The sequence below is a fragment of the Haliotis rufescens genome, unplaced genomic scaffold (assembly GCF_023055435.1).
Source record: "Haliotis rufescens isolate VD_foot unplaced genomic scaffold, xgHalRufe1.0.p SCAF_67, whole genome shotgun sequence".
Lineage (NCBI taxonomy): Eukaryota > Metazoa > Mollusca > Gastropoda > Lepetellida > Haliotidae > Haliotis > Haliotis rufescens.
Genome location: NW_025964358.1, coordinates 819,519 through 843,348, shown reverse-complemented (window position 1 = coordinate 843,348; position 23,830 = coordinate 819,519). Strand labels below are relative to the sequence as shown.

The following is a 23,830-nucleotide window of genomic DNA, read 5'->3' as shown; positions in this document are numbered from 1 at the left end:
CATTAAGGTATTATTTTCAAACAGAACATATGCCAAATATATAATTAGTTCACTTTTATAGATTATTTGATGATTTATGCAATGTTCTAATACAATATGGAAAATTAGCATCTTATTGGTGTTATGGTTACCATTAATGCATGGATTTATCTTTTATGGTTTCTTGATAGATGATATTAATGTGTATCAACTTGTTCCATTGCAAGTTGTGTTGATGGGTCTTGTCATCTAATGTTGACATTGAAAATATAAGTAACCAAGAACTGGTATTATAATACTTTATTGTATGCCTAGTATAGTTAATGAGTGTTGATATTTTATCCATAGCGCCACACCAAGTTGAAAATTTGAAGCATAAACATGATGTTTCTTTTGTCAGCCATGTTTTATGAAACATAAACTGATGTGACCGAAATTCTTTGTTGTTTTCAGTTGTCAATCTGAGCGATTGTGACCTGGGTAACACATCCTATGCAAAAGTTGAATTTTCCCAAGCCCCATGCATTTCACCGCCCAAGAACGGGTATAAAACGACATGCGGTAACGGGATTCCAAATGCATTTGTTTAGCATCGTTCTGACAACAACCACTCAGAAAAAGAACAAAATTACGCAATTTTCAACATTACGAAATGACACGCCTGTCCGAAAATGAGCGTCTGCGAGCCATTGGTATGCTTGAAGCAGGATCGAGTCAACGTGATGTTGCAAGACACTTAAACGTCCACGGAAACACCATTTGTTGTTTATGGCAACGTTTGCAAGAGACGAATGCAGTCAGAGACCATCCTCGGAGTGGCAGGCCACGTGTAACCAATAATCGACAAGACAACTGGATTTGAACAACACACCTACGAAATCGATTCCAGCCAGCAACAGTGACTGCAAGAAGCATCCCTTGCCTTCGACGAATGTCTTCACAAACCGTACGTCGTCGCCTCAGATGTGCAGGGATTGTCGCTAGAAGACCCGCCAGACGTCCCATTTTGCCAGGAAACCACCGTCAAGCACGTCTACAGTGGTGCAGACAGCGTCTACGCTGGACGACCGTGCAGCCCATGGGGACAAGTTCTATTCACCGTCGAGTCTCGTTTTCACATCAGCCACAGCGATGGACGGATTCGAGTGTACCGACGTCGAGGTGAACGTTTCGTCAATCATTGTCTCATGGAAGAAGATCGGTTCGGTTAGCGGCAGCGTTATGTTATGGGGTTGCATTACAGCAAGCCAGAGGACCCGTTTGATAGTGGTAGAGGGAAATCTCAATGGACTTGTCTCAATGGACTTGTCCCCATGGCCGTCCAGCGTAGACGCTGTATTTTACTCGGGCCAATGATAAGTTTTCAGTGTGTTACTCGTTCACAGGTGCAGGTCGTAAATGGAGATCTATCTATGAGTGTTTTGTTTGATTGATTGTTGTTTACTCTCAGCAATATTCCAGCTATAGGACGGCGAATCTGGACCAGACAATCCTGTGATTGACGTCATGAGGTTCGATCCACGCAATTAGGATCGATGACATGCATCAACCAACTGACCACCTGACCACCCGACCCCGTTGGTCGCCTTTTACGGTAAGCATGGGTTGCTGAAGACCTAATCCACCCCGGATCTTCACGGGGCCTCTCTCTGAGTGACAGAACTAGTGAATTGTTTAGTATAGTATAGTGACACATAGAGTAGAAATAGTTGAGAAAGTGACCACTGACATCGTAAACACACGCTAATTAAACAGAAACTTCGCTTAAAATTCGTTTTCCTTGCATCGTATTACATGTTCATTGCTCATCACATAAAAAGGGGATTTCACGTTTAGTTGATTGCGAGGTACGTTCATGTTTAGTTACTTGAGTTTAGTTTCCACTGCGCACCAATTTGCTAAATGAATCGAGTCATATGTGAAACAAGCCAGTGTTAGAGCTAGAAAAAACATGAAGCAATCATGAAGTATTTGGGTGATTGTTTGTTGTAAGTTTTCATAGAACATGAGAACGCGAGTACTGATTATGACTGAGTACAGCTTCGATCAAGTAATCAAGGTCGCATATATTCGAAAGAAATACATCTATAAACCAAACTGGAGGTGGATGTCAAGTTATCATATATAACGTGCAGTCAATCTTAACAGGTGATGAAGATATTCATCCACAAATCCCGAATCCTCACTCAGTTACATTTAATCATAAAATATTCATTCGTGACAATTCCGTATTTAATAAATCGTTAACCATAGATGCTTTCTATGAAGGATCGAAAAACGAAGAGCTGTTTGATCTGCAAGAGGAAAGAAAGCGCCCAGGAGAAATCTTTTATAAATCTTAGTTTCCAATATTTCAATGGTCAATCATGGCATGTCTTTTTCAGGTGCACAATTGACTTGCCTTAGCATGTGTTGTGTCGGGTGCCACCGTTGGGACAGAATACACACCGTTGGGACAGAGAGACCAGCAATAACTTTTTGAAGGTAAGCATTGTCAAGTTACACAATCGAAACATATATACATGCAGTTGCGGATTGGTTTATTTCATTTAATGTACAGTTTTATTCTTTTGTGTATATGGAAAAAAAGAAGCATATAAATCAGAGTAACAGTCGAAATTATTGCAGTATGCCCAAATGTTTATTGTAAAGGCGCCACTTCATCCAATTATCTGTCTCTTGCATCTGAAACAAATATTTAAAAATGTGCCCACTTTATTAGTCTACTATGCCCAGAAGAACAAGAAGACGATAGTTACAGGAGCTTACAAAAGTTTCACCTTTCACCAAGGTGTACTTATGTACACAACATGTCATGCATAATGTGTCCGGAGTGTTCGTCAGGTCCAGGAGGTGCAAGCAGAATACTTAAGGACACAGTCAAACTCTAAATAGAAGAGTGTAGGTCAGAACTGACCTGAACCATTTAATGCCTGACTAAGAGCGAACTGATGAGGACTGAGTGCTCAGAATGTATGACCGAGCTGATTCTGTGTCATAGTACCGTAACATCATGTATTGTTGACAATAGTGCCCACCGCAGGTTGTTCTGGCTCAGCTTGTCTCTATAGCCTCGTTAACTCACCTGGAAACCTACATTCAACTACTTGTTCACCCCATGTCAGAACAGCCTTCTGTTTAAAGCGTTCGCTCATCATGACGAAGACCTGGACTCGATTCCCCACATTGGTGCAATATATGAATCTTTTTCAGTTGTCCCTAGCCGTGATATTGCTGGAATATTTCTAACAGCAGCGTAAGACTGTATTTACTCACACCTAGTCGGAGCACATCAACAAACGTATCCATAGTGATTATATAAAAATTCTTGCCGAAGCAGATTCCTTTGTTCTTAAAAGACATAATCTCTATGAAGATTATATGAATTCAAATACTCACAGAAGAGCCAGTGTCCATCAGAGCCAAATCCCGTGGTGATGCTGATGTATCCGATGTTGTTGGGTGTTGCGTCCGTCCACGACATGAACTCCCGTCTTCCCACAGTGACGCCATATCCCACTGCTACTCGACCATTGTTAAAGCTTATCCAGAATGGTAAATGCTGATCCGGAGAGAGAGGCTTGTGAAGAGCAAATGCCTCGTTTGTGCCCTGCATACTTTCTCGGATGACAGACTTTGTGTTGCCAAATCCTCCAATGACGATCTCGTACATGTTATTATCAGTGTCGCCGTCGTTGGCGACCAAGGCAATGTGGGCGTCGTGAGAGGCCCGTACCCAGAACACGAGGGCCGGAATACAGTTTCGTCTTCGTGTCAAGCGGACGCCACGGGTGGTAACAGACTGGTACTGGTAGACATTGTCTGTTGCAACACCTGCTACAGGTGCCCCACTGGACATGCCTCCATCAGAATCTGCAGGACAGGAGCGGTAGACAAATTATATCTGTACTAGAAAGTCTGTGTCTGAATACTTAACGTCGCACTTGCATTGACGGAGCCATATAGGGACGACAGCAAATATATGAATTCAACGACAATTATTTAAGAACTGGTAAGGACTATTTGGCTTGGAGTCAGAATGCTGCGTCTGTGTAGGCTATACATTTTAAACTGTAGCATGGCATCTTAGAAGACCAACACCATTAAACCGACATGCTTCTACACCAGTACACATATAAGGCCTAAGTCAAATATATGTCGTCATAAACGCCGCATATCCCACATGTTCACTTGGACTCAGATCTATTGGTCTGGAGGACGATTGAAAAAATCCAATTTTGGTTTATGCTAGAAAAAGGTTGTAAAGGTATGGTCGGTTAGGTTGGCTCATGAATGGAATGATGCGTGTCCGAATGATTTTGTGTTGGAAATGAAGGATTGTGACGTTCGCCGTGACATGCAAAAGGTCTGTTCCCAAACTGTGAGAGATGGCTGCTCAGACAATAGCACTGCCACTACCAGATCTGCCTTTGGACCCATGCTCTGCCTTCTGGAATGAAATCCTGCTCTAAAATCCCGATTCATCACTGCTAACAACAGTCCTCCGTTGTCAAGTGGCAAATCTTTAAAAAAACTTAAAGAAACAATTAACTGGGCGTTCCAGCAAAATGTATTGTGAATTCCCCCCCCCCCCCCTTTCACTCACCGTAATCAGGAAAAAACATTTTATACTCAGCAACAAAAGCTCCTTTAACACGATGTAAAACAAGAACCTGCATCTGGAAGAATTCTTATTTCAAATAGACAATGGACCAGTAAAACAAGGTTGCACATTTAATGACACATGTCTTGTACAGGAATCACTTCATGACAAGAGAAAGATGCAACAGACTTGTCAGTTCACACGTCAGTAGCGCGTGTGTCTCCATCTCACTTGGAGGCATGCAATGCATCTCCTTCACACTGAACGGATCAAACGTCTAACACAGTATTGTGTAATCGCATCCCCTATCTCCACCAGCCTGTCTATTAGTTCCTCTACTGTAGTCGGAGCACGTGGTAAACGTCGGAGACGACGGTTCATTTCATCCCACATGTGTTCAATTGGAGAAAGATCTGGAGAGCGAGCAGGCCAAGGGATCACATTGACGCTGTTCTGTCCAAGTGCGTGTTAAACAGTCCGGGCTACATGGGGTCGATCGTTGTCAGGGTGAAAAATCATGCCAGGTCTTTGTTAATTCCAAAACGGTACAAAGATAGGCTGGATGACCATGTCACGGTAACGCTGCACCATGACACTGCTTCCTCCGAAAGGTGTTGTATGCAACCGATTGGCAAGGGGTGTCGCAGGAACTTTTGTTGCTGAGGGTACATGTTTTACGCAGTGACCTTAATTAGTCTGTCACTAAGACAAAACCAAGCCATTCCCCGAAATATGAAATGGTCTGCTCCTAAACGTCTACGATCTACACTGTTGACTGAGGAAGTTTTGTTTGTTTGTTTGTTGTTTAACGCCACATTCAGCAATATTCCAGCTATATGACGGCAGTCTGTAAATAATCGAGTCTGGCCAGACAATCCAATGATTGACGTTACGAGCATCCAAGCAATTGGGATACGATGACATGCATCAAGTCACCGGGCCTGACCACCCGATCCCGGTAGTCACCTCTTACGACAAGCATTTTACGGCAAGCATGGGTTGCTGAAGACCTAATTTAACCCGGATCTTCACGAGTCCACTGCGGAAGTAATCTGCCAAAACCACTCATAAGTTGAATAGATACACTAAAACCTGAAGACATCTTCATTCCTCTTTTGTACTATATTGTAAAGATCCATAAAAGTCGTTCAAAGAGAAATATATTGCCTAGTTTTGATTTTCCAATTTTTACAAAGCTATCTTACAGGGCAAACTTACGGGAACACGTTCCTCGATCCATGGGCATTTGTTACAAAACGTGGTGACCACAGATATAGATATACATATCTATCTTCATAGTGTCAGGACATTTGGTCAAATATAAAAGCAAACTGGTATAAAACGATGGATCACTTCAACATTACCTTTATCTTTAGCAATATTCCAGCAGCTGCAGCGTTTGGTGTCTACATTTAACATTTTTAGGTACATCCGAGCCTGCACTTTTTAAGGAGATTTTAAAGAGCAACATCAAGGTTACACGTTTATTGTATACATGTGGAAGATGTTCCCATGTGTTTTTCAGGTGAACACTTGACCTGCCTTTACATGTGTTTGTGATGCGGACTACACACTCACCTTTTCGCGAATACCTGGTATCATCACTCTTTGATATTTATCTTTAAACACATGCTCATGATATAGTCGGAATCGACTGTGCTTTTGGCAGATATTTCTCATGTATAAGGAAATGTTTTTTGTCGCTCTTATTTCAATTACACCTGAATACTATTCAAAGGCCGTTACACTCAACTCATACTATCTCCTCTGTAATAATCCTTACCAAACTGCCAGGACCCAGAAGACCCGAACCCCGTTGTGACGGCGAGATAGTTGACATCATAGGGAGCTGGGTCCGTCCAGGTCATGAACTGTCCTGCGCCAACAGTCGTTCCTGTGCCCACTGATATCACACCTCCTTCCCAACTGATCCAGAAGTCGCGGAATTCCGTGGAACTGAGAGGAGAATGAAATGCTTCGACCCTGTTGATTCCCTGTCTGCTGTTTCTGATTATAGATCGCGTATTGCTAAATCCACCGAGGACGATTTCGTACATGTTCTGTCCCGTTTCGCCATCATAGGTGAGCAAAGCCACGTGGGCGTCATTTGAAGCCTGGATCTGTAAGCATTTTTACATATATTATCATGTCAGCCTAATAGTAATCAGCGACATACAAATGCCTGGGTGAGGACATTAGAATGATGCAATATAACACGTCCCATTTTTAATAGTAATCAGACACATACACGTCCCATTTTAATTCTGGAAACCTAATAGCCCAGAAACTCTACGGTCCTTGCCCAGTCTCGGTCAAAGGTATTTATAAAATAAAACATGCTGTTTTCATTGGAACATACCAAGGAAGAAAGATTGAACACAAAATCTTTAAAAACTCAATATTAACTCTGTGTAATGGCACACTTAGTGTGGCCCATGGGCCTGCCTATAGGCGGATATTGGCCCATGGGTAGGCCCATGGGAAGGCCCAGAGGAGAGAATATGTTCCTTTACTTAAAACTCATGTTTTCGTTTCGCAAATACATAAGTGTATTTCTTTTAAGTAGGTTGACACAAAATGTTACTCATTTTAACTTAATTCAACGATTTTATAGCGATATTGAAATATTTCGCCCATGGCCGAGAAAAAGGTTTGGCCCATGGGCGAGAATATGTTCCTTTACTTAAAACTCTTGTTTTTGTTTCGCAAATACATAAATGTATTTCTTTCAAGTATCATGACACAAAATTTAACTCATTTTAACTTAATTCAACGATTTTATAGCGATATTGAAATATTTCGCCCATGGGCGAGAAAAAGGTTTGGCTCATGGGAGGGAATATTTTCCTTTGCTCAGCAGTTTTAGTTTCGCAAATACATGACGGGATGACACATTATTCAACTCATTTTAACTTAATTCAACAAATTTCTAGCGTTATTAAAATATATCGCCCATGTTTTCGTCAGTCCCTTTAAAGAATTAACTAATTGTGTGCAAAGTATATTGTATCATGTGAAATATATTTTATATTATTTCATTATAATTACATTACTATTTAAAAAGGGCCTTTGGTTGGATGTTTCCTTTGCAGAAGTTTTACAAATTTCACCTTTTTTACATATTGCAACGATCTTTAATGAACCCGGTGTCCCAGTATAAACTCTCCCCCACACAAATTGGGTTTCAACGTCGCGTCCACGATTATTGAACTTATATAGCGACGTGCATGCACGCGTGTGCGTGTGTGTGGCTGCTTGTACTAGTCTGGAGTGATGCCGATGTATAGTGCTAGCACACTGAGATACCATGCCGCAGTTTAACATGAATACCGCACTCAGACACAGTATACTGACTCCGAGCCGACGAGTTCATGCTTCAAACCTACAACATCATAACTATCTAATTCAGCACCGACTAAATCTACTTTGTCTTTAAGACAGCGTACGTTTAGATGTATAATCTTTAAATCTGGACTATGCAAAGGTCCTGGATTCGGATGGATATCAGCGCATCAAAAGAGAAAAAGTAAAACTAAGAATGATAATCGGAAATTATATAAGCAAAGTAACCCAAAATATAGTGAAATGTGTATCATCTTCCCGAAATGATTAGCATGTAGAATAGATTTTAAAACACCCACCGCCAGCCTGTATTGAACAACATCAACCGGCATTGTCAGACCAAAGTGCACATGTGATTGTTACAATCGGGCTGGCGGTGAATCTTAATGAAAAACACCTTGTTAAAAAGACACATTGAAACTGATGCATAACTGATGACCACAACATATTGCAAAATATCAAAATAGTAAAAATGATGCGAAATAAACTCATACGCAATCGCCAGCTGTCAATATACAAAACAGAATACTACATCAAGATGACAGTTTTCATGTAAAGATAACGTATTTCTAAGCAAATTAAAGATACATATATCTAGATATTGTGCATATCTTTAAGTTGCTTAGAAATACTTAGTCTTTACATGGAAACTGTCATCTTGATGTATTATAATGTATTGTATATTGACAGCTTGTGATTAATCTTAGCAGATGGCTCCAGCTGGAGGAGCAGACGACACACTTTCAAACAATGGGGAAAAGGGTAAAAATATGAGTAGGCTGGTTTTCATCGAGCAGACGGCTCACCAGTCTAAGATGTATTGAAAAAACACACACTTAATTCTAAACCTTATCTAATGTTAATTCAACAGTTTATCATATACTTAGCAGTGGGATATTCTGTTAATAATCTCTCATAATTCTATTGAATGTTTCTGTACATTCTATCAATATTTATTTCTACAAAGCTGTTTTATGTATGTACAGAAGTGAGACATTAATAAATTATTGTCTGGGAGGAGATTTTATTTTGGGGGCGAATTTATTTCGTGACACCGGCCTTACCTCTCAAAACGTTTTGACAGTTTATCATACGAATTCATGCGCGTGTATACCAATTCATTGGCGTTATTTTCCAACGAATTAAAGATTAGTTTGTTTCTTTTTCATTTCCCATTTTATATCTCGTTGATACATCACATTGGGAAACTAAGTGGCACTAGATATGCAATATACAGGTACACGTGCGCGTATTTCAATGGGGAAAAACCCCGATTCGTCTTTCATTGCATAACGTCCAGCTGAATATCTCACATTCTAACGAAATCTCGAAATAATTATTTCATTATATGCGGTGCGATGTTTACAGGCGATTGAGGAAAACTTGAGTGAATATTATGACACTAAAGCAACTTTTAAATGCATTGTCACTATTGGTATGAAAATGGTAACAGTTCAGAAAAAAACAGCCTTCTTATGATAATTCTCATATTCTCATTAGTATGTTGTATCTATTTACAGTGTCGGCATTATTCACAGGTGATTCTACAATACTTGCTCTCGGTCAATTACGATCTACCACACCACGCGTGAATAAACAGTTATACAGGTGTTGCTGTTGGCAAATACCTAACCTGCATATGTATATTTTTTTGTAGATACATGTTTTACATATTTTCGTTGATATGTGGATATATTAAGCACAAAGACAAAAACAAGTTTATGAAAGATGAATTAGTGCCTTGATATATTCAACGAGATGTGTATCATCGTTTAATGGGTCATTCAATAAAAGTATTGTTGAGGAGATATCAAAGGAGCCGCCCAATATACACAGTGTCGTCCGGTGAACTACCACCCCACCCTGTCCGTAAGAGTTATGTAATCGGTACACAAATATATTTGATGCGGTGTCAGTGAGGAGGGGTTTGAATTACGTCCGCCACTGGCCACAGAAATCCTCAAAGTATAGTAACAATCAACAAGGTCAATGCCGTACTAATTACCTAGTGATCATGGCGCACGTAACAACGACTGTCAATCTGTCTCCTACAGATACCATACCATCATCCCTAGGCCTGTCACAACTGGCATATTAACGGCTTATTCAAAATATTAATTGTAGAAACGTCGTTAGAGACTAACGTATGTCGTATACAGTCCTCATATTTGATAAAAAAAAAGTAAATACGTCAACTGGGAATTAAACTTGATGTTACCTTCCTTATATCAGCTAACAGCCTTGTTTGTGAAAATATGTACTAGACATAAGATTTAAAGACTAATAAATTCAATTGTAAGACCGCATAGACCATAAAACCGAATAAAATATGTCTTGGTATCATCTCTTGTGTATTAGATGATGGTAATGACCTGAAATGTTATAACGTTAGATTAGGAAGGAGAAACATTAAAGTGTTTTATAATACTTGGGAACATGGGCACTAAGATGTAGCAACATAATCATGCATGGAATGGAATAGGGAAAATGGTGAAAACAAATTGAAATAGATTTTAATAAAACATTATTGTACTAAATTACTTGCAAAAGCGGTGACTAAGTTTGTTTGACCGTGCTATGCGTGTTGTCGACTGATGACCAGGAAGTAATTGTCATGCTGTACGCATGGTTCCATATACAAATTCAGATATACAACCGGTGTAAAACCGAGAACTCATATGCCAAGTACACTGCAAAAAAAAATCCACATATACAAGCTTGTATATGCTTTGGAAAGATGGTATATCCAAAGCATATACAAGTTTGGAATGATGAGATATGCAAAACATACAAGTTTGTATTTATGACATATACAAAAATATACAATTTTGCATATATGATGTATCCAAAATTGTTTTTCTTTGTATATATTAGTAAAGGGAGATAATTGTAATGTATTCGTGTATAATAATTGTATATGTGCAAAATGAAGTATTTTAAGTTGAGCACTGTGTTTCTTTGTAAATGTTGATAAAGAGGGGTAACTGCTGGGTATAGTTCTATAATTGTTTTGTATGTGCTAAATGCCGATCAATATTATTAGCAAGTTACCAATATAACTGATATAGTGGCGTGTAACATTATTGGGATGTTTAATTAGTACTCCTCACTGTTAGCGGGAGTCCTTACTCTCCTTGCAATGATATTGACGGGTAAGCGATTGAGACGTCTGGTACTTTTCCTGGCGCGGTGCTTGGTATGTGGGTAGACTTATTGTCAAATTTACAGAGCGGATTAGCAGTCGGAGGTGAATGCACTGGAGGTGACTTCTTTATTATAATCACTTGAATGTGTTGAAATCGATTTGTGCTGAGCTTGGATTAGTTTGTACGGGATGCCGCGATGTGATTTGTAACATGCTCTCGTGCGCATAGCAGATTAACCAACAGATTGCACAGAGGATGAAAGCTCATCATTATTACTTAAAAGTGTTGAATTTGGTTTGTACGGTTTAATTGAACGGTATACATTGTTGTGATGTGAAATATCCGCGGAAACGCGAAAAAAATTTTAAAACAGTAGTCCTTGGAAAAATCATCTTCCGCGTAAAATTATGATCAAAGATTTAAAAGAAAATACTCCAAAAAATATCGTGTTTCTGGATTGTCCTGTTTTCGATCAGAGCTTTCAACATCAAACATGCCTTCATTATTATTCATAACACAATACTATTATTGTCTGATCATAAGTTTTCGGACATCATACATTTTCTATCACGAATACTTGCACTATAACGAGGGGTGTGGCATCATACAGAAATATTCCAATGATGGCTTGTTTTTATGATAACGTTGTCTTTTAAACACCATAAATGTTTATTCACCATCCGAAAACTCATAACACGGGGATATATGTTGCAATTAATGTCTTTTGTTTTGCAAAAGGTAAGTAAGTACATGGTAAGCTTTTCTCAATATGCTTCAACATGGGAAAAGAGTCAGACATTGAACGTTTGTAGCCGTATTGCTCCCAGACCTGGCGGGTGCGCTGAAGCTATTCCCCAAATTTTTAAAAGTACTGATTTAATTTTAGTGCATCCGCCATCTTTGTTTATTTGACTAATTAACTTTTGCCACTGACTTATTACATTTGTTGGTATGAATATTGTCCAAACAGCACGAAATTGCTAAATATGCAATGTTTAAAAAAAATGTCTGGGGGCTCAGCTTAATATCGTTTGCAAAGTCAACAGACTACGACTGTAAATGTATTGTACAACCTATGCAAGAAACTAAAATAAAAATGTTACCAATACAAATTATTAACAAGTGGAATATGAATACTAATACATGTACTCTTTTAGGACAGGACAAGAAATTGACACATTGACGTATTCAGATTTAATTGATATTTTCTTTACTTATGTAAATGCGAATTTTTTGTTTGTTTCTTCATCTACAATTCCACAAGGCACAAAAAAATTAAAATTAAATTTAAAACAAATAATCATTCAGTGAGATACTCTGGTTATTGCACAAAGAACAATCCAGTACCAATGAAAGTAAACAGCATCCATGGCCCGATGTTATACAAAGCAATCATATAACATATTGCAACTCATGGTTGTTAACAATCAGACCGTCAACATAATGACGGTATCAGTGGGCACATCGTAGTTTTTGAAGTTAAAAAATGATAACTTCATACTTATACTTATACAAAATGAACTCTTATATTTGCACAATAATTGAGTTCATACTTTCATTGGCAGCTTCAAGATATTAAATGAGATATATTGTGTATGATTAAAATAAACTGACGTCCAAAAGAAACTTTACCAGAGTGTGAAATCACTCTCGCTAAAAAACACACACAAAAACATACATGCATGAAGTAAAGTGTATTGAGAAGATCAATATATCAACATAATCAACACAGTCTGTATTCATTTCTCATATCCCAAAAATCCCCCACCAAACGTCCTCTTATTAATTCTTACAACAATAAAAAAGTGGGATTTTGTGAGATGTCCTACTTAGAATGGGAAATTGTACATGATTTTAACATATTCTTATTCAGTAAATGAATCGGGATTGGTAAAAACTGCTCCGGAACCAAAATCATATTTATCAAGTAATATTGATATGTGTTGGTTTATACATGTACATATGCATACATATTATAAAACATAACATATATATACATCAAAATAGAACAAAAACGAGTGGTCAACAAATTAGTGCGGTTGATGGACTGGTGTTCAATTATTAAGAAAAGCTATTACTTTAGTGCAAATCCATCAGAACGTAGATATGGACTGAATTTAAAATTTCTATATGGACAAATTGTTTCCCATAAAGCACTGAATTAAGACTCTAACCTTTTGAATGGAAAGACGATTCGTTTCTTAAAATATTGTAGTAAGGCCATGTGAAAAAATAATGCAGTATACTTTAGCCCAAGAGCATGGATGATGCTTTATCTGAGACGTGTCTTTCAAGCCGATGGAAGTTTAAATCACTACAGCCGAGTCCGAGGCGATAAAGGATATGTGACAAAATCTGGTATCATGGTTTAACTGGATATTAGTAACATTGTCCAAGTTTAATAATCCACTATATCAGATGACTATTCCAAGTATTAATGGTATCAGGAAAGAATGATTTTGTATAGCATTCTGTTCTACAACTGGTAGCCTGTAAATTGGTTCGATTTCTTTAAATGTAATCACTAACAGAAGAGATGTTTCCATCTTGTATAATAGTGTTTTCTTTTGGCTATGTTAGTTTCTCAATAAAGTTCCTCATGGCTTGTACCCCTTGTCACCCCACAAATAGTCCGTAATGCAGTGTAAACTTTCTCGGATTGGTTCTTGTTCTTTGGTACACATATCCCAAATATGGGAGCAAAGATATGGGCAATATGCTTGTACATAACGTTAACGATTTATGTGAAAGGAAGTATTTATCTGAGTGAGTGAGTGAGTGAGTAAGTATGGTTCACGACAGGTGACACCAGAAAGGTATTTTAAGACTTCTAAGGCAATTAATCACAGGGCTTACCTTTTTAACTAATCGACAATATCAGAATGCTATTAACAATCTGACTGAAACATTCAACCAAAAGTCATTAATAAAAAATATTTTCATTTTACGGTTAGGTATTGCATTTAGATTGACTTTAACGTGAAATTGAATAGTTTCTGTTTTCTTTGGATTATACTTTATTGCTTTCATCCATTTGGTAATTTTCTCCAAATCGGCATTATTATTTTACGCAGTAGTAGTTGGAATTGTCCACTTAGGGAATTGCCTGGACCCCGCCGCAAACACAGTAAACAGACATTCCAAGGTGAATAATATGTACAAATGTTTCTTGGCTCGACGTGCTAGGGTCCATAATGTTACTTATAATGTAAAACTAATAGTAATATTAAATTATATTAAAACATTTTTATACATTATTGTATTTAACATGAGAGAGGTAGCGACAAACATATAAAAACATGCTGTATTTCATAATAATGATTGTACAATTCTGAATGCTTTAAACCTGTTGCATAAAACAAATTTTGGATAAGATGTTGTCACATTGTGAATCAATTTATTTGATATTCACTTAATGGCTTTGTTGTGTACTAGACTCAATTTTTATTTCTTCCAAATGTTCTATTGCGAACACATACAGAGTCAGCGCTCATGACTGCCATATCTATTGCACGAATGAATGAAAATATCATCATTAATAAACTTACCTGAGCTCACTGTGTGTTCTGAAGTAAAATCGATGAAAGGCACCCTGCACGGCTTCGTTCACGTTCCCCCTCAAATGTACGATAGAAAAAAATCTGCGATTCTGTGTGTTCTATGTTCAACTACATTTTTGTGACAGGCGTTCGTTTATTTATTAAAATTCCACAAATTCATAAGTCACCTTGAGTTGCTCGCCTCTTCTCCAGCTGCTCACACTCTCCACTGATGCTGTCTGCCTTAGCTAAATGGAGTCCGCATATAACTTATTACAAACTCTCTTCTAATTATGCTAATCGAGGAAGTGCATTATACCATATGACAAACTTAGTTATTCTGTCACACTAATCCTTGTTTAAAATGAACATATGTCAATTGACTAATCGAACATCCTTTTTTATATACTTACGTAGGAGTATCACATTGGACAGTGCATACAACTGTTTGTCAAAGCAATATCAAGCAACATTTCAGATTTAGAATACCATACCATGACATAACATAAACATATATATCAAATTGTATATATTCATATTTTCCGATATTCATGATATATTTATTTTACCGTCATTGTTTGAAATTACTCTGAACGACTTGTATGTATAGATCTTCTTTTTTCTAAACAGATGGCGCACTTATTATATATATTATTGATATAACAGTCTGCTCAAGTGTTCTATTTCTTTACTACGAAAATGCTGTCAACATAAATCAATACAAATAATTTCATAACACTCCAAATAATGCCAATAGTATACACTTGTCACATACAATAATACTGTCCGGTATTCTTAGTAATATTTTCAATAGCAAACACATATTGTGAGCATTAATGTCTGCAATGTAGAAGCAGAGGTATATATCAATCCATATATACAAAATTGTATATTTTTGGATATACCATATATACAAAATTGTATATATTGGAATTTGGCTTTGTGGTACAACCTGCATTCACACACAGAAGCAATATACTTATGTGTATGCCCTCTCCTCTGAAAAATCTATCACTAAAGTATTTGCATTGTAATAAATATAGTAATAATAAAACTTCATAAATTTGGTAGGTCTCCGACAGATATGATTTTCAGTTATTTTACACCTTTGATTGAGACGGATTACGTGCATGTAGTCCAGTCACTGTCTCTAATGTATCGGCTAGTCAGAAATTTCAAATGTCCTGTTATAGCACTGTTCCTAAAATAAGGCAGTTTCGTTTATCGGGTATAAATAGTTGATTCGTCTTGCCACGCAGTCATTTTTACTTGATCGAATGATTTCCACGAAAAATTCCGGCAGAGAGTTTTGTATTTTATTATATAGATGTATTGTTAATTGTAGAAGATGCTTACATCACTGTATCTCAGAACGCAAAACTGATAACATTCAAACATGTAATTAGTACACAGTTAATTATTACATATAATTTCCTGCATATTCCTTTTTGAACAAAAAGCCTGCATGTATACTGAAATTGGTGTCCAGTGTTAAAAGGGTATTAGTGCAGGCAGCCATGGTAAATGGAGAGACAAATATGTGGTGATTAATTATAGTCTGTTGCAGACTATGCCGTAAAAGTTAGGTCATTTATACATATACACATTACACATATACAGATGAAATACACGATATGATACAGTGCAAGAACAAATTAAGATAAGGTTTCTTTTAAAAATAATTATATGTTTATTGGTTTAATTAGCATGTTTAATTTTTCAGGCCAACACGGTTGAGATACAGCCTCGGCATACTCAACTGGAGTTGTTTTCTGTCGGTCGTAAGTTCGTTGTTTGACTAAGCACACTTGTGTCGAGGTTGCGATATTTTCTTCACTTTGTTGGCAGCCTGCCACCGGCCTGAATTTTGAGAAAGGTCTCAGCATGGGACTGTTAATTTCTTCTTAATGATGTCTACAAGCTTACAAACTTGTAACTGTTGGGGCGGTTAGGACCAAACTTTTTCAGCCCACAGTTCCACTCTTCCCAGTGTTAGTGGTCCTGGAACCAATAGTGTCAAACATGGTTCTGCACAATACGTCCATCAGATTCAACTGTTCAGCAACATTGTCAGGATTTCGAAGATGAACGAGGGGAAGGCAGACGCACGTGGATTTACTCTCAGGTTATTATTGTCTTGAGTTCACATTTTTGGGCATTTCATATTCTAATTGAACAGACTTCACCTGCACATGTCCACTTTAGTGAGACAGACTGTAACCAAAAATGCAATGAGCTGTAGCTCTCAATCCCTTATAACAACGACAACAACATCCAGGGTGAGGGCACAGTAAGGTTGAACCGTGTCCACCAGACAATCTCAGGTGGCTAACGCCATATCTCCCATCAAGTCAGCTCTATTTTTCAGCGCATAATTATTTTTTTACATTTTGAATAAAGGAATTAAAAAAAACATATTTAACAAACCTAGACATTTCCAAATACAAAACTTTTTAACCCTTTCTAGACTTCGTTCCAATTAACCTGGATCATTCAACTCGCTCGCGAAGGTCGTATACTACTTTAAAGTTAATACATCTACAGTGTACAAGTAACTTTTAACTGTATCATATATACTCATAATAAGCAATTATCTTCGTTCCTAATTCGAATGAGCACATTCTGGGGCTAAATCTGTAAAAGGTCAGACAGAATATTTATTGGTACAATGCAAACGATACAAACGTAGCGGCTTATAACAGAGACAATGATTTAATAATCTGCAATATATCATTTGTTCTCGTTCATTCTATTGTACATATTGAAGTGATTGTAAAGTTTCAAGGAGTACTAAAATGTTGTGGTATTATGAATGAATTTAGAATATGAATAGCGAAAAACAGTCACCATATGGGATGTACATGTATAACTTGTCTTCCAGCACCACGCTTGTGCCGAGGCCTGTGGTCATAAAACTAATCGGTCCAATAAAAGCAGCAACAAGTTTCGCAGATATCCGCTGTACTTGCTATGGTTCAATCCCATTTGTCAGACGACCTAATCATCAGACAGACCAGTCAAGTGTGATCAGTGTACCTGCCTGGTCTTACGTCAGAATTACTGAGCTGCCCAATACTGTCATACTGTGGGCAGAGTAAGCGGCTCCAACTCGTTGAGTGATACAGATTAACCAGATTATGATTGTGTTTGTAAGTTGCGTTTGATATCTGTGTCGGGTTGCAGTTGTTTTATTAGGCAAGACCAGGGGTGTTTTTTTCAATGAAAGCTTTTAACCGTTGAGTTTGTTTTGCATACATTTCATTAAATACATTGTGAGGTAGAATAATTACACGTTATATAGATTAAACATCTCCCTAACCTGAGTATAATCTCACATGTACTCCTAGTCCCGTACTATATTACTTTGAGGAGACATTGAGTAGGCATTGTATGCTGTCGGAATGACTTTACACAAATCCCTGCGTCAATGGACCCGTGAAGATCCGGGGTAGAACAAATCTTCAACAACCTATTCTTGGCGTAAAAGGGCGACAATGCTTGTCGTAAGAGGCGACTACCGGGATCGGATGGTCAGGCTCGCTGACCTGGTTGATGCATGTCACGGTATCCCAATTGCTTGGATCGATGCACATGATGTCAATCACTTGATTGTCTGGTCCAGACTCGATTATTTACAGACCGCCGTCATATAGCTGAAATATTGCTAAGTGCGGCGTTAAACAACTAACAAACAAACAAAACTTTGAGGAATTCACAACAATCACTATGACGAGGTATGCATATCTTGCAACCAAACTGAATCCAGTTACTGGAATGTCAAACCCGGTTAAAACAAGAATTGCAGTTAGATCCGCTATATGTTGTAGATCTCCTGTAGGCAAGATATGCAATAGCGAGGCAGCACTATGTCAATTTATGAGGGACAGACAACTACTCGAACATATATAAACAGAGCAGCCAAAGATAAAAATGAATACATCTCATGTACGAAAAAGAAATCATATCAATACAAAAAGAGAAAATATAGGAGTACTAAAACTTGCAATAGATTTGTGTACCCTACGCACACACATAAGTCCCATTCGACAGTCTACAACACACGAATAACTGTCAAACAAATTTGGGTACCCCTTGTGTTCAGGCAAGTTATTTAGTTCAATAATTTTGAATTGAAATCCTTTTCAATTTGTTTTCACCATTTTCCCTATTTCATTCCATGTATGTTTATGTTGCTACATCTTAGTGCCCATGTCCCCAAGTATTAAAAAAAACACCTTAATAAACGTTCTCCTTCCTAATCTAACGTGAAAACATTTCAGGTCATTACCATCATCTAATACACAAGAGATGATACCAAGTCATATTTAATTCGGTTTTATGGTCTATGCGGTCTTACAATTGATTTTAGTCTTTAAATCTTATGTCTTGTACAAATTTTCACAAACAGGGCTGTTAGCTGATATAAGGAAGGTAACATCAAGTTGAATTCCCAGTTGATGTATTTACTTTTTTATATCAAATATGAGGACTGTATACGACATACGTTAGTCTCGTAACGACGTTTCTTCAATTAATATTTTGAATAAGCCGTTAATATGCCAGTTTTGACAGGGATGGTGGTATGGTATCTGTAGGAGACAGATTGACAGTCGTTGTTACGTGCGTCACTAGGTAATTAGTACGGCATTGACCTTGTTGATTGTTGCTATACTTTGAGGATTTCTGTGGCCAGTGGCGGACGTAGTTCAAATTCCTTCCACACTGACACCGCATCAAATATATTTGTGTACCGATTACATAACTCTTACGGACAGGGTGGGGTGGTAGTTCACCGGACGACACTGTGTATATTGGGCGGCTCCTTTGATATCTCCTCCAAACACACTTTTATTCAATGACCCATTAAACGATGATACACATCTCGTTGAATATATCAAGGCACTAATTCATCTTTCATAAACTGTTTTTGTCTTTGTGCTTAATATATCCACATATCAACGAAAATATGTAAAACATGTATCCACAAAACATAAACATATACAGGCCAAGTATTTGCCAACAGCAACACCTGCATAACTGTTTATTCACGCGTGGTGTGGTATATCGTAATTGACCGAGAGCAGGTATTGTAGAATCACCTGTAAATAATGCCGACACTGTAATTAGATACAACATACTAGTGAGAATATGAGAATTATCATAAGAAGGCTGTTGTTTTTTCTGAACTGTTACCATTTTCATACCAAAAGTGACAATGCATTTAAAAGTTGCTTTAGTGTCATAAAATATTCACTCAAGTTTTCCTCAATTGCCTGTAAACATCGCACCGCATATAATGAAATAATTATTTCGAGATTTCGTTAGAATGTGAGATATTCAGCTAGACGTTATGCAATGAAAGACGAATTGGTTTTTTCCCCATTAAAATATGCACACGTGTACCTGTATATTGCATATCTAGTGCCACTTAATTTCCCAGTGTGATGTATCAACGAGACATAAAATGGGAAATGAAAAAGAAACAAACTAATCTTTAATTCGTTGGAAAATAACGCCAATGAATTGGTGTACACGCGCACGAATTCGTATGATAAACTGTTAAAACGTTTTGAGAGGTAAGGCCGGGTTCATTAAAGATCGTTGCAATATGTAAAAAAGGTGAAATTTGTAAAACTTCTGCAAAGGAAACATCCAACCAAAGGCCCTTTTTAAAAGATATGTAATGATATAATATAAAGTATATTTCACATGATACAATATACTTTGTACACAATTAGTTAAGTCTTTAAAGGGACTGAAGAAACCATGGGCGAAATATTTAGATAACGCCAAAAATTAGTTGAATTAAGATTAAATGAGTTGAATCATGTATCATGCTTATAATCCCTTAATGTATTTGCTGTTGAGCAAAGGAAAATATTCTCAAACCTTTTTCTCGCCCATGGGCGAAATATTTCAATATCGCTATAAAATCTTTGAATTTAGTTAAAATGAGTTACGTTTTGTGTCATGATACTTGAAAGATATACATATATGTATGTGCGAAAGAAAAACATGAGTTTTAAGTAAAGGAAAATATTCTCGCCCATGGGCCAAACTTTTTTCTCGCCCATGGGCGAAATATTTCAATATCGCTATAGAATCATTGAATTAAGTTAAAATAAGTTAAATTGTGTGTCATGATACTTGAAAGATATACAGATATGTATTTGCGAAACGAAAACATGAGCTTTAAGTTAAGGAACATATTCTCGCCCATGGGCTTACCCATGGGCCAATCTTCGCCCACGGGCCACAGTTCCCCCATGGGCAGGCCCATGGGCGACATGGTGTAAATATTGAGATTTTGAACATTTTCTTTTTCATTTTTTCTTCCTTGGTATGTTCCCATGAAAACAACATGTTTAATTTTGTAAATACCTTTGACCGAGACTGGGCAAAGACCGTAGAGTTTCTGGACTATTGGGTTTCTAGAATTAAAATGGGACGTGTTATATGAAGGAATGAAATCTAAATTTTATCGATCATAATAAGAAGCTGCCAGATACATTACAGTTTCGGCATGCTGGGTGTTCTCAAACCACGGTGGAAAAGAACTGTCTCCTCTTTTCATAGTTTTGAAGTAGTGACCAAAAACACACCTAGGCTCTAACATAAGAAAAAAAACACCCCAAGTCTAAAATATTATGAATCCAAAGAAATATGTGTTTAAATACTCTCCATAATCCAGCAACTTGAACCCAGTACCAAGTGACTCAATACTTAAAATGTCGGTGAAATAGCTCTTGGTGTTTGTGGAAAAACTCAGTGTCATTTATTTTCCTGTGTGAAAGAACTGAACATTAATGAAAAGAACGCAAGCATGTACTGTAACCACCCAATACTCCTTTTGGGTTGCTCACAGGACAAGCCTCATACTGGGGACGCATTCTGACTCTGAAATAATGAAAAGTGAACAGGAATGATGAAATAAGATACTTTACTTTGAACTTGAAGGATGTGGCTTGTGATCTTATCTTCACATCCACCTCCTGCAATGACTGGTAGTTATACTGGGTGTCTGTCTCAAGCTCTACATACTGCCTCGTCGCTGACCAGCCATAAGAGTCTAAGAAAGAATACAAATATTCAAGCACTATGACTGTGTCATATCCGCGCCGATACGGTACGATGACACGCAATCATGCATGTCACCACCCTCTTACGACACACGCATTAATTGACGGAATCCTTGTTTAACTCATTATCACGAATGCATCACTGGCAACAGTAAAAACGTCAACGCCAGTGAATAACCAGTCTCGATTATCCACCGACGCAGATTCCAGTGTCAACCAGAAAATCCACTGATTGACATCAATCCACGCAATAAGGATATGATGATATGCATCAAACAAGTGGGGAATTCTGCCAACCCGATTCCGTTAGTTGCCTCTTACGACAAGCATAGTCGCCTTTTACGGCAAGCATTGGTTGCTGAAGACCTATTCCACCCCGGATCTTCACGGAGAGAGGGAAGCGGTACGGTCATTAGGCCGTGACTACACTGGTTTTACAACCTGTTCACATGTACAGAAACATATGGCTACAGGTCATTTCAAGATACTGGCTAATTGCCATGGAATAAGTAGGAACATGAGAAGCAGTTCTTTAAAAAGGCAATCACGACCTGTGTGTTCAACAGAGTCTTGGACCAGAATAATCATGGTCTACACGCTGAGGGAGGTGTACATGTAGGTGCATTTACCAGTACCTCTAGCTATATTCCAGCTATATGACGGCGGTGTGTAAATAATCGAGTGTGAACCAGACAATCCAGCGATTGACATCATTAGCATCTATCCACGCAATTAGGATATGATGACATGCATCAAGTCACCGGGTCTGACCACCCGATCCCGGTAGTCGCCTCTTACGACAAGGTGCATTTACCAGTTCCTCTACGTTAAAATCTGTCGCCCACGATAGGGCCGAAAAGAGGATAAAAAATGGAGTTTCAAATATCTGTATCGGTTTGTTAATATTTGAATATCCCTCGTCTAATTTAAGGAATGCAAATTACATACGATAGTATTTTTGCATTTGAAGTACCTTGAAAAATGATGTTCCATTATTCTTTAATGCCACACTCAGCAATATTCCAGCTACATGACGATGACGTGTCACTCGTGAAGGTCCGGGTCAGAATAAGCCTCCAGCAACCCATGCTTGTCTCTCCCCCATGAAGATCCGGGTTAGAATTGATCTTCAGCAACCCATGCTTGTCGAAAGAGGCGACTAACGAGATCGGGTTGTCAGACTTGATGACTTGGTTGATGCATTTTATCCTATTCCAGTTGTGCATGCCTAATCGCATGACATCAATCACTGGATTGTCTGGTCCAGATTCGATATAACCAGACAACCATCATACTACTGGGTACGGCGTTGTACAACAAACAATATAAAAAGGAAACGCACAAAATAACCGAGTCGAGTCACGCTATTGGGGTACGATGGCACAATATCAACCAAGTTACCGATCGTAACATGTTTACTTTGCCCAACATCTCACAGTTTGTCGATCGTACTATTTCTTTAAACCCACTAATCAGAAAACCAGCGCTTAAAATGATTAACATGTCCTTGTAAGACGAAGCATGGAAATCGTGAGCTCTTTGGGATGTTTAAAATCAACCCTACCAAACAGTGAACCATGTTCAGGTATCTCCATGCGTTTATCTGGATTGGCCAATTCGACATTGACCTCTCCAAATCAGGACTGACCAAGCAGGTGTCAGCGATGGCTGTTTGATTACATGCAATTTGTTAATATCTACTTGGGTGTCCCACAACTTTTAATACTTACTATTTACGAAGACACAGGTAATGGTCAACAGCAACACAAGCGTCAGGGATGTCATGTTTGCGCGTCAGTGATGTGATACAATTACTGACTTCAATGCAATGCGCAGATGTGAATTTGGGAAGTAATATTGAAACACCATATGTGACGCTTATCATGTGATCTCACAAACGAATATCTATCGAACGCTATATCGCCTTATGGAGATGCAAGAGAAGCAAGCAATATATCTCGTCACAGTTCGTTAAAGTTGTCGACCCACGGAATCCAGTAGCGAAATCCCTAGTGCTTGAATATCGAACAATTTCATTAAAATCAGGGCCCACTTGTACAAAACAATCTTAGTTGCTGTTGATCTTTAGCGCTTACAATCAACTTTACAATTGCTATACCTCAGTCCTATTCCACTTTCACA

General features: G+C 38.0%; 1 protein-coding gene across 1 annotated transcript; it reads right to left on the bottom strand.

Moving 5' to 3' along the window:
- Window positions 1-2,502: 2,502 nt before the first annotated feature.
- Window positions 2,503-23,511, bottom strand: LOC124110665. The gene is made up of 5 exons (XM_048387153.1): window positions 23,419-23,511; window positions 21,554-21,678; window positions 6,366-6,702; window positions 3,379-3,852; window positions 2,503-2,664 (listed from the first exon to the last, which is right to left on the bottom strand). The coding sequence occupies exons 1-5, from the start codon at window positions 23,471-23,473 to the stop codon at window positions 2,648-2,650; spliced, it is 1,008 nt and encodes a 335-aa protein (XP_048243110.1). The 5' UTR covers window positions 23,474-23,511; the 3' UTR covers window positions 2,503-2,647.
- Between the last annotated feature and the right edge of the window lie 319 nt (window positions 23,512-23,830).

Coding starts and splice junctions, on each gene's coding strand:
- LOC124110665 (XM_048387153.1), bottom strand. CDS start 23,473: ATGACATCCCTGACGCTTGTGTTGCTGTTGACCATTACCTGTGTCTTC. Junction 21,679..23,418: donor TACCTGTGTCTTCGTAAATA/GTAAGTATTAAA, acceptor ATTCTTTCTTAG/ACTCTTATGGCTGGTCAGCG. Junction 6,703..21,553: donor CCACATCCTTCAAGTTCAAA/GTAAAGTATCTT, acceptor AAATGCTTACAG/ATCCAGGCTTCAAATGACGC.